A 13,100-nucleotide genomic window follows, 5' to 3' on the forward strand; every position below is an offset into this window, starting at 1 on the left:
GTGATAAATAAGTAAGCGGCTGATCAATAATTTATCCCACTTGAGTTTATTTCCAAAAGCTTAACCTAAGGACTGAAATAAGTTTTCAAATGAAGCCTAAAGATGAACTAATGTAATATGGAACCTAAGGTCTCCCCTTAAACAAAAGTACAAAACATCAAATACTAAGTAGTAGTCTCAGATTATTTCAACAAATTAAATGACCCAGGGTACCACCTAATCCTTCATCCAAGGATGACCAGCGATAGGACAGACATACATTTGGTCTTAGAGCGAGTGGGCTATTATCTTCTTGGTGATGTTTATTTTAGAAAGAAATTTAAGTTATATTCAAATGGATTTGTGAATATATCTCAATGTTTGCTATGGGAATGATCATGGAAGCAATTTCCTGAAAATTTGTGGACAAAATGTTTGCAAGGTGGTAGGAATCCCATAATAATAATTATTTCCTCAAATATCTATTCTCTGTTTCAAGGGTCTTGGGTTCTGCTAAGAAAGCAAATAACTTAAGATGATTCATACTTTTAAACAGCTCTAATGGATATGTAAAACACAATAATTTTTTATGAACCAAATCTCTTAAATAACAGCATTTAAATAATACAGTTTGTCACTTCATAAAAACATTTAAGTGAACCCACTGAGTCATCTTGAAAGCAGCATACAGAAAAAACATTGTAAACCTTACATGAGAAAGGTTTAAAAAATTGTTTAGTTGTCAGTAGATTTTTAAATTTTATTTATTTATATGAGGTGGTGAGAATCAAACCTAGTATCTCACACACGCTAGGCAAGAACTCTTTACCACTGAGCTAAAACCCCAGCCCAGTTTTTTTTTTTTTATCAAAATAAAAACTCAGCTATAGAAGTAGATTATGGGCACAGACTTTGCCAATATATCTAAGAATAGCAATTTTCTAGTAGAAAAGAAACAGGCTTTAGCAAAATAAAAGATACATACACCATTTAAATGCTTGCAATACTCACAGCAATAGATGACTTTAGGTAAGAAAACAGGTCCTCTAGTATTTCTAAGGGAATAAAAATCCAAAAAAAAAAAAAAAAAGGTGCAGAAAAATGCATGCCTTTCTAACAACAAAGTGTATGTTACAAGTAAATAACTCTGGGATTCCAGAGTTCAGAAATTTGGTCATTTTAATTTTTTGTTATCTGCCTCCAGGCTAAGCACAGGTTAGGTACCTAATGAGTACAATGTGGTCAAGCAGAAGGAACTAGCTACTGGAATTAAGACCTACATTCAAACCTCAGCTTTATGAACTGCTAGTATGTGACAAACCTCCCTGAGTTTCGGTGTTCAATATCTAAAACAAATGTTACATTGGAGGATAATTAGAAAAATTAAATTAGACCTCTGTGATTCTCCTATTATAATATCTGACATATAGAACCATCTATTTAAATTTTAAATAAATGCATGATAGCTAAACTACAGTCAAAAAATAAAGATTTGGTTCTTTATTAATAGTGTCAAGTATACTGACTGCAAAGATTGGATAGGGAGACTTTGCTTTATATTACTCATAATATCATATTTACTTCAAAGCTACACTGTAGGCATTAGTTCTATTTAAAACATTCTGAGTCTTTTTTATCTTTACCTTTGCTTTTAGTTTAAAAAAAATTTGAACAGTTCAATAAGTCTTATTTGCCTATTTTTTTTTAAACTAGGTAGGTATATTTAAGCTGGAGCATTTAACTCATCACAAAGATTAATGATGTAAAAACTATAGAGTTGCAAAATACTCTATTAAATTCAGAAAATAATAAAGTAATAATTATAGCAGCAGACTATACATTAGTTCAAAGAATGGACTTTGAAATAAAATAGACCTATATTCAAATACCTCAGAATAGTTACAAAGATTAAAGTATCTAGAATAATATCCAACATACAATAAGATCCTACTAAATGCTATTTTTTATATTATTAATACCACTCTAATTAAACAGTGTTTTGCCAAATTAGCACTTAGCCCTGTACCATGCCTTCTTGATGACATAGCATAACTTAGGTGTGAGAGTATGGATGGTAAAAATAAAGTGTTTACTATTCTCTAGTGGCTGAAAATTTCTGTTGGGAATTGATTTGTTAAAATACTCCATCTTTCATGATGTTTCACAGGTCATGAGAATGGGAAATGGAGCAAGTAGCAGTGACCACCTTTTCTGGATATTAACTGTACTGGCATGTAGCACTGAGCAATAGGTAAGTTATCTTGGGTGCGTCTAAAATATATTTCGAACATGTTTGTATCCTTAACTGTCATCTCCCAGATAATATCCTCAATGCCCTCGTTATCTCATTGGGACCACAACGATAACCTCTGTCTAGTCTACTTGCTTCCACTCTTGCCTACCTTCCAACCTGTTCTCTAACATAAGCATTTATTTAAAAAAATATTTAAATATTTTTAAAATTTAAAAAATATCAATCACATTATGACCCTCCCAATTAAAATTCTGCAGAAGAAAATCCAAACTTCTTATAGCCTTCATGGTTCCAAACCTCCAAGATGGCCCCCTGCTTCCTGATACACCCTTGTATAGTTGCCTTCTGTAGTCTGTGTTAGTCTGTGTTGCTAGTAGCATACGTCAGAAATGATGGTACATCACTTTCAAAAGATCTTTCACCCTATAGTAGGCAACTGACCATATTATGAGCAGTACCGTGGAAAGGCTCATGTGAAGAGGAATCCAAACCTCTGACCAATGAGGAACTGAAGCTGCCAGCATCCCAGTGCAAGAGATTGGAAGTAGATTCTTCAGTGGAGCATTGAGACGACTGCAACCTCATGAGGGTCCTTCAAGTTAGAATTACCTAGCTAAAAACTCCCAATTCCTGACTCAGAAACAGCACAAGATACTTATGGTTTTAAACTGTGTATGCTTTGGAGTAATTTGTTATACAGATCATCCCCCATTTTTCAGTAATTTTTCCCCCTGGCTATACCTAACACATACCTTATCTTTTTCTTTATCTAGTACCCTATTTTCTTCATAGTACTAATCATGATTTGTAATTTCCCCCCATACATATAAAAATATAGGCTCCCACATTAGAATGTAAGCTTCAAAAAAGCAGGGACCATACCCACCACATGCTTCACTGTATCTCTTACATGTATTCAGGGTGTGGCACAAACAGGACCTAAATGAACATCTGTTGAATGAATAAACAACCAGAATTTTTTTGTAAAAACAAAACAAACAAAACTCACTTCAGATATTAGCTATGATAAATAGAGACCAGATATTCTTGCTGTAAGCACTGAATAGAAAGGGTATGTTAGTGGAAATGCAATTTTATAATGATAACTGGGATAGAGTGTGCAGTATACTTACTTGATTTTGGCCACAACAAACAGATCACTGAATAGAAAAAGATGTCTCTCCTGCCTCTGCAGGCCTCTTTTTAGTTCTGCCCGTCCATCAATCAGTAGAGTCCTACTGGAGCACATAAATGATGACAGAAATGCACAAGTGTCAACACTAGCAGAAGGACTTTCCCTGTAACAGATTACATGACATAGATCAGTCAAATTATCAACCACAGGGCCAAGTTTTTATAAAAATAAAACTTATAGTTGGTCAAGAAATACAAAACTGTGTGAAATATTTTTTCATGCAATGGCACAGTGCCCTGAAGCCTATTCTCCACACAGCAAACTTTATACTTTATCAAAATATTTTGAAACATAAAGTTGAAATAGTTGTACAATAAACACAGGTATACCTCATCTTAGATTCTACCATTAAAATATTACTATACTTGCTTCATTATACACCTAATCCAACTATCTATTCATTTATTAATTTTATTTCAGCATTTCAGTATTAACTGCATAAAGCAGTTCATATCCCTGTAAATACTTCAGCATGCATATTACTAACTAGAATCTCAATATTTATTTAGAATTTTTCTCTTTCTATAAAACTTATTCAGTGAAATGCACAAGTGTACAAATCAAGTATATATTCACTGAGTTCTGACAAATAAATTTACCTGTGTAACCTAAACCCCTATCATGATAAATGAAATTATCACTTCAAAAAAATCCTTTTTGCTCCTTGTTACTTATTATATAAATTAGCCCAGGATGGAATCCATGTATTGACCCCTGGATTATTTCTTCACTGAGACCAGTTTGCTCAAAAGCTCATCAATGCCAAATCCAAATTTCTACATACTCAATTATTTTAAAAACAGCTTACATGAGCAGATTTTTAGCCATTACTAGCCTGCCTGCTCTGGGTAGCCAGCATCTGCTGGCCAGTGTAAGAGAGTTTGTGGTTATAAGACCCTAAGTTGCTACTACTCTTGAGCTCTCTGACTGCTTCCAAGCTATTAGAAACATCACCTGGACAACTAATCTCCAGAGACACCCTCTAATCCTCCTCCCCATGAATTCTCTTGTCTTCCTTTCCTTCTGAATAATGACTTCTTGCCATAAGTCTCTGAACAGTCTCATTCTGTGAGGAACTTCCTTTCTTATGCAAGCCTGTCCCCTGGTCATTTTTGTCCCTGCTTTGGTACTGAGAATTGAACTCAAGGGTATTTTGCTACTGAGCTACATCCCCAAACCTTAAACAAGTCTCATTAAGTTTCTGAGGATGGCCTTGAACTTGAGATCCTCCTACCTCAGCCTCCTGAGTTGCTGAAATTATAAGCATGTGTCACTGTGCCTGGTCCACAATCATCTCTTTTTAGCTGACTAGCACCCAGAGTCTTCAAACTCCTTACAAACCAGTCAATCCTGACTCCATCACTCCAGAAGAAAACATTATTCTGATTTTTTCCCCAACTGAAGATCAGTTTTATCTGTGCTCAAATTTTATAAAATGAGAGCACAGTCTACCTTCTTTTGTATATCTTTTAATTGCGTTTTTGGGATTTATTCATGTTACATTTATCAATAATCCATTAAAGGATTTACTTAATACTATTCAATGGATAAATAAACCAGAGTTTATTGTCTTATTGATTAACATACCTGGCTGTTTCCAGTTTTTAGCCATTATGAATAAAACTGCTATACATGTTATACTGATATTTTTGTGATATATGTTTTTTATTTTTCCTAATAAATGCCTCAGAGTGGAATTACTGAGTCACAGAATAGGCCTCTATTTTTTAATATCAGAAAAAAATGCCAGTTTGTTTTCCAAAGTGGGTAGACCATTTTATATTCTTAGCAATGCTACAGGAGAATTCCAATTGCTCCACAATCTTACCTACATTGTGTGTTATCAGTCTTTTGAATTTTAGTCAGTCTAGTGGATATATAATCGCATCTCACTAAGATTTTAATTTTCATTTCTGTGATGTTGAGTTTCTTTCATGTTCTTACTGGTCATTTGTGTACCTTCTCTGTAAACTGTCTTATTTTACCCATTAAAAATGGGTTTTGCATCATTTTATTATTGAACTGTAGGAATTTTTTGTGTATCTTGAATACTAGTCCTTTCTCAGGTATTTATTTTAGAAAATATTTTTTCCTAGTCTAGTCTTTGCCTATAAACTTTCTTAACTGTGTTTTCTGACAAGAAGTTTATAATTTTGATAAAGTATATCAATTTTTGCATATGGTGTTACTTTCTATAAGCTTTCTAAGAAACTTTCACTTACCCAAGTCATGAATATATTATGTTCTACTGACATATGTATTAATGTTTAGTTTTTAAATCTAAATCTATGATTCATCTCAAATTAATTTTGGTTGTGATATAAAGTAGGGGCTGAAGTTAATTTTGGTTTTCTATATGAAGGCACCTCATTATTCTAGCATCATCTTCACAAAATACTTTTCCTTTCTCAGTCTTAGGCAAACACCTAGTACTTGGAAGAAATGTTAGAAGTAGAGACTCAGATTGCTTTAGCATATTTGTTGAAAATTAAATGACTATAAAGCATAGGTATTCTTCTAGGCTCTTTAGTCTGCTGCACGGATTTGCTTGTTAATTCTTACCTTAGAATCACACTTTTATTGTTTTTCTGCAATAGATCTTGAAATTAGGTAGTTTATGTCTTTTTCTTTTTTAATATTGCTGGTAATAGAGGTTCTTTGCATTTCTATATACACTGTAGAAATGAACAAAGATGAAGAACAAAGGAGGGCAAGCCTATTAGGTCATGGAAGAAGAGATGAACTTAGTTTCTAATATACTGAGCCTGATGTTATCAGTGGGGCAGAAGGGGTGGGGAAATCAGGCAAGCACCTAGCATTAGAGGAGATGCCAGAAGTAGAGATACAGATTTAGTGATCATACAAAGATGTGTAAATATAACCACATGGATGGCTAGAACAACCAGGGAACATGCACAGAATAAATAAAAAGGCACAGACACAACGCTTAGAAAAGATGTAAGTGGTAGAAGCGAATGAAAGAAAACCTGTGAACAAGGAGGGTACTGGCGAATAACTTGGTAGAAAGAGAAGGACAAAAGGCAGTGGTGATCTGCAGTACGGACACTAGCAGAGGGGAATAAAAAGGTGAGGTCCGAGAAGATATCTGGGGGAAAAAGTCATCAACTGGTCATTTAGACATTCTAAAAAACACTTCCAGGAGAAAGGTGAAGGCAGAACTCAAATGGCCTGGGGTCTGAGGAGAAATGAAGAATTAGAGACAGCAACTCTGATTCCTTTTTAAGAATATAACACTAGAAAGATTCTCAAGGTGTACCTTTGGTGAGGAAGAAAAGTTAGGAAGAGAGAAACAATCAGCCTTGAAGGTAGGTCTTATTATACCTCATTTTACAGATGTGAAGTTATTTAGAGTAGACAAAAATACTGCTCTTCAGTGAAAATGATTCATGAGTAAATATGATTTTAAAATTTGTACTTAAAAAAATTCCAAGTAGCTTTCTAAATGGAGCACTTTATATTGAATCAGTTCCCTCCTCCACCCATGGTTACTGACCTCAATGGTTTAGGACTTCACGGCCTGTGGGAAAAGAGCCTAACCCAAGTTCTCCCCCACCCCCCCAAGTAGTATTATATGGCAAGTAATTTGATGATCTCAATTTCCTCATCTCTAAAGTAAGGTAGTCAACCAAGGACTATAAAATCTTTACATTCCATTTATAATTAATATATTGAACTAACTATAATAACATGTACCTGAAAAGTGGAATTAAGATGGCTGATGAAAGGTAAACAGATAATGGATACCATTAGCCATCTCTTGTGAGAACAATGCTATTATTTGAATATGAAGTGTCCCCTGAAAAGCTCATGTGTTGGGCAATGTAGGAATGTTCAGAGGTGAAATTTTTAGATTATGAAAGCTGTAACTTCATCAGCGAATTAATCCATTTGATGGATTACTAATTTGAATGAACTATAGGCATAGTAACTATAGTTAACTAATGGTAACTATAGGCATATAAGATATGGCTGGAGGAGGCAGGTCACTAGAAGCATGTCCTTGGGGGCTATTTCTGTTCTTGGACCCTTCTTTCTATCTGCTTCCTGGCTGCCAGAAGCCACACAGTTTCCTTTACCACACCCTTCTGCCATGATGTTCTGCCTTACCTCAGGCCTAGAGCAACAGAATCAATAGATCATGCACTGAGACCTCTGAAACCAAAAACCCAAAATAAACTACCCAACTACCTGGCAGCTATACTAAATGGCGACTCATGCTTATCTATGTTTCTTGGGTTTGAATGATATGGGTTATTGGTGTCTTATCTCTCCTGGGCATACTAGAAGTCTGAGGATCATACATTATTGTAAGAACTCTGAGATAATGTTTGAGTGGTCAGCTATCATTTCCTCTAATGCAATTGTTCTTAAGGTGAGGTACCCCCTGAAGAGCAACATCAGCATTAACTGGGAACTTACAATGCAAATTCTCAGGCCCACCAGACCTTCTGATCAGAAATTCGAAGGTTGGCTCAGCATTCTGTATTTTAATAAGCCATTCAACTTAGTCTAATGTACACTGAAGTTCATGAACCTATTTTTCAAGTCTATAAAAACATGCTGGCTCTATAAACATGTATTCAAAATAAGTAGTATGTATTTCTACTTTAGATAAGGAAAACTTCTGAGTTATTCTGTCATTTCCTGTGGCTTTTTTTTAGCTACAATTTCCTCTCCTCATGAATGAATTTTACTGTACCCCTAATTACTAATTAAGTACATATTAATTATGACTTAAAGATATGTGCAGGTGAATAACAAGGCAAGTAAAACAGTTTTTTGAAGAAAAAGGGAAAGGGAGTTCATATTACTGATATTGTAGACTGGAATTAAGCAAAGAGAAAAGCTAAGTCAACATTCACTAACAGAGAAAAACCCTTTCTCAAATCCTTTTGGAGTGGGAGGAGGTACAATGGTATATTTCAGCATGTACTGATTTTCAAATTTATAGAAAATAAGAATAAGGCTTCACTTGCTCTTGTGAAAACTAAGCAAGGACAAGAGTAGCAAGCAATGAATGGATGACAGAGTAGCTAAAATAGCCCTTAATATCTTTACTGCGTGATAGAAAAACTTTGTAAGGGGAAAACTGTCTTTGTATCTTGGTTTAGGTATACAATAACTTTCTTAGTATAATAACAGTATGGTTTAAACTAGGGATCCTCCAACTATTATTCAAAGGCTCAGATAAAAGAGTTTAGGCTTCCTAGACCATTCAAGTTTCAATCAAAACTATTCAACTGTGTTCATGTATTGCAAAATTAGTCAAAGAAGATACATAGTGAACAGGTGTGGCTGTTCCAATAAAATTTTATTTACAAGAACAAGCAACCTTTCTGGGCCATAGTTTGCTGACCCCTGGTTTAAACCACGCTTCTAAAACTTTCAAATACTTACATATAAAGCCAGCCTGAAGCAATTAGAGCACTTTTTGCTTGGTGTTAGTCTAAACTAAAGATAACTAGGCTATTTTTAACTTATTTGTTTTTAAAGCAATTTCTAAGGATTTTCAAACAACTCATTTTCAAATAAGAGATCTGGTGGTGCTGTTAAAATCCACAGTGAAATTAAAACGTTTTTATTTTTCTATATGGATTTACCAACATAAATATCTACAATATGTCATTTTTAAAAGATGTATATTTAAGTATGACCAAAGGTATTTCAAGATTTTAGCAAGGTAAGCATTGGTTTAAAGAAATTCATGCTGCAGTACTCTAGAATAAAAATAAACATCTCAAGCTCTTGCATGATTAAAAAAAAATCTCTTACAGAAGGAAACTATAGAACAACTTGTGTTTTTAAAAATTACAATCAGTGTTCCCTACTTAAAATATTATTTCCATTATATGAGTGGAGTTTATTCTTATCCTGAGTACAATGTAGATATACTTAAGTCTTTTATAGTATGGAAATTGGTGGGGAGGGAAGGATTAGATTATAAACCTTCTATTTAGCATTTTAATATAGGCTAATTAGGGTTTACAAGTTACAATTAACAGAGCTCTAAAATGATCTAACAAATATGACAAATAGAGTATAAGAATTAACCCTGGGCTGAAGTTGTAGCTCAGTGGTAGAGCGCCTGCCTAGCACATGTGAGGCACTGAGTTCAATCCTCAGCATCACATAGAAATAAATAAATAAAATAAAGGTCCATCAACAAATAAAAATGTAAAAAAAATAATTAACCTACTTATTCTTAGGTACTAACATTCCATTTTCAAATGGGTTTATGAAACCATTTGTAAAAGGTAAAAAGGAGTTTAAGAACCTTAATCATTTTCTTACTAAAACTAGATAATAGCTTTGATAAAACATGGCCACAGTAGTTTCTGTTAATGTTTATTACTAAGGCTTATTTTAAAAATAAGTTCATTGTTAGGTAAAGTTTTAGAGGTACTGTTGCTTGATGTAAATCACAAAAACAAAACACTAAACTCAGAATACTTCTTGCAAATATTTATGTTTGTAAGTAGTAATTAATTAGGTCTTATGATGGTACGTACTAGATAGGATCTAGATAATCTTAAAGCCTGGTACAACAACTAGTACACAGTCAGACTCAATAATCACTGGATAAATGAATATAATTTACCTTCCAAAAACGTCTCCTTTATTTTCCCTTATGTCAAAGTTCATTCCAAATGTCATCTCTTTCATGAAAACTTTCTCAGAACTAAATCTTTGCTTTGCTTGATGATTTATACTCTGCCTTTAATCTGTAAATATTCTCATTTGACATTTATTGAGCATACCACATAATAAATTAATTGCAATAATAATACAGGTTGCCTTTGCTGGGTATCTGCTATCAGGCAGAATGGACCCACCTTTTGACCCAGTTATCCCACTCCTCGGTTTATATCCAAAGGACTTAAAATTAGCATACTATAGTAACACAGACACATCAACGTTTATAGCAGCTCAATTTACAATAGCTAGATTGTGGAACCAAACTAGATGTCCTTTAACAGATGAATGGATAAAGAAACTGTGGTATATATACACAATGGAATGTTATTCAGCCATAAAGAAGAATAATATTATGGCATTTGCAGATAAATGAATGGAACTGGAGAATATCATGCTAAGTGAAATAAGCCAATCCCAAAAAACCAAAGGCCAAATGTTTTCCCTGATAAGTAGATGATGATATATAATGGGGGTGGGAGCGTGGGGGGGGGGGTGAGAGAAGAATGGAGGAACTTTAGATTACAGAGAGGGAAATGAGAGGGAAAAGGGGGCAGGGGTATGAACAATGGTGGAATGAGACAGACATCATTACCCTATGTACATGTATGATTACACAAATGGTATGAATCTACATTGTGCACAACCATAGAAATGAAAAGATGTACCCCATTTGTGTACAATGAATCAAAATGCAGTCAGTTTTGATCCCTGCCCTCAAGAAGTTAGAAATCTGATGGTGAAATAGGACAGGTAAACACAATGATAAAATAGCTGAGTAAATGTGACAAAAGAAATGCAGAGTGCTGGGACACAAAAACAAATAAAAGTATGAAACCCTATCTGAAAATGGATTGGTTAGGAAAGTTTCTCAGAGGACCCAAAGTCTTAAAGGATGGACCAACAGACCAGTCAAGGCTGAAGAGCACTCTCAATAGAAGGAAGGGCATATTAAACATGACCATGTGCTTCCAAAGCTGTGGGAAGCTGAGAAAGGCTGGAGTTACAGTGAGGGCCTGAGGAAGAAAAGGAGCAGATGAAGAAGGAGCCAAAAGCACTAAAGTTTTTTAAATAGGATACTATGTTTTGTGAAATACTTACAGGAAGATAGAGTAGGCAGTAATCTTAGGCATAAAATGTTGTATACCCAAAGTTGACAATGAGGAAAAAAATAGAAAAGATAGAAGAAAATACATTTGGGGATGTTAAAAATATAGATTTTTAAATTAAGTAGCTGGGGGAATTAGATAAAAATGAAATTGAGAAAAAATATAGTCTTACTATTTTTTTAACTTAATTTTAAATTGATTTTTCATACTGCAGATGTCTGCAGAGCTTCTGTATGTGTTGGGTAGGCACTGTGTTAAAAGGTAAAGATATGGGATAAACAAGCTAGGCTTATTCTCTACTCTTGTGAAACTTTGAGTCTAGTTTGTTCAGCTCAATTTCTAGCAGAAGTTGAAAACCATAGCCCACAGTCATATTGTTTGGCCACATAGAGATCTGAAAACACTTGCTTTTTTAATACCCAGTTTACGATATTCCCTCTCTGCCACTTCTTTACTATGCCTATTGTACCTTCTGTTCCCCCAAAGCATTTTAAGCCTGTGATTTTTGCCTTAGTGTTATTTAAAAATGCTAGCTTGATTTTTAAAAAATTATGTTAAAATACACATAAAATTTCCCATTTTGATTATTTAAAAAATGTATAAAAAAAGTAGCATTTCCTATGTTTGCAATGTTGTGTATGCATTACTACTATATATTGCCTGAATATTTTTGTTACCCCTAAAGGAAAATTTGTACCTATTAAGTATCTCCCATCTGTCTCTATCCCTACCTGCAGGTTCTTGAAACTACATATTTCTGTCTCTATGGATTTGTCTATTCTGGATATTTTACATCATAAAATTTATGACTTTTGTGATTATTTTCTTTCATTTAGCATAACAGTTTCAAGGTTCATTTATATTGTAATATACCCCAGTGTTTCATTCCCTTTTATTGCCAAATAACATTCCATTGTAGGGATATACCACACATTTATGCATTCATCAGCTGATGCACATTTGGGCTGTTTTCTATCTTCTGTCTATCATGTACACATTCTTGTTTAAACATCTGTTTTCAATTCTTTTGAGGACAATGAAGTAAAAAGGTTATAAGGTAATTCTATGTTTAACTTATTGAAACCAATCTGTTTACCACAGTGGCTATACCAATTTACTTTCTCAACAGCAATGACTCTCCTCTTTGCTTTTCATATGATCTTATGTTTTAAAAATATTGTAACTAAAAATTAAAATATATTGACTGTAGATTCTCATAACCTTTCTTATAGTTTGTAATGAACTCCTAGTTGGATTCTATTTTCTTCAATTTATCCTGACATATCAAATTAATCTTACTGATATATGGTACCAATGATCTTAGCATATATATTGTCTAAATAAGTAGTAAACCAATTCATTAACCAAGAAATTTCTAGCATCTACTTCATTCTACTTGGTTATGATACATCTTATTTTCTCCACTGCCTGTGTAAGGGGTAATTCTGCTAGTCTTAAAGAATATTAGTCTAGAAGTAATTTGGAATAAACAGACGTGACACTTGAAAACAAGCTACAAAACAATTATCAACATCAATCTATCTTGTATGGCAGTAAAAAAACTACTTATGATATATTCATGACTATCTTGAACATTTCAGATGAAAAGCACATTATTTGAAAATCTGGTCTAAATCAGTTTTTTGTCTTTGGTGGGATAGAACATAAGTAGGTATTGTTACATTCTCCATAGTCCCATCTTGATAAAAATCACAACTCAAATTACCAAAGAAAACTATATATATATAGTGCTTATACCATGATGTGGTAGTATGCAATATGTATTACACTTCAACTTCAAAATTAACTTCAATGATTAAATGAATAGAGTTTAAATTTTGACTAGAAT

General features: G+C 33.7%; 1 protein-coding gene across 6 annotated transcripts in view; it reads right to left on the minus strand.

The window, feature by feature from the left end:
- The window catches only part of Arhgap20 (Rho GTPase activating protein 20), a 126,892-nt gene that overhangs the window by 48,947 nt on the left and 64,845 nt on the right, over window positions 1–13,100 (minus strand). For 4 of the 6 annotated variants that reach the window (XM_047519549.1, XM_047519545.1, XM_047519550.1 and 1 more), the window contains exon 3: window positions 3,367–3,531. In XM_047519549.1, the coding sequence (XP_047375505.1) occupies window positions 3,367–3,531 (165 nt within the window). The remainder of the gene's footprint in view (window positions 1–3,366; window positions 3,532–13,100) is intronic. The other 2 variants (XM_047519547.1, XM_047519548.1) reach the window with 2 other exon arrangements.

Source organism: Sciurus carolinensis, chromosome 11, assembly GCF_902686445.1.
Source record: "Sciurus carolinensis chromosome 11, mSciCar1.2, whole genome shotgun sequence".
NCBI lineage: Eukaryota > Metazoa > Chordata > Mammalia > Rodentia > Sciuridae > Sciurus > Sciurus carolinensis.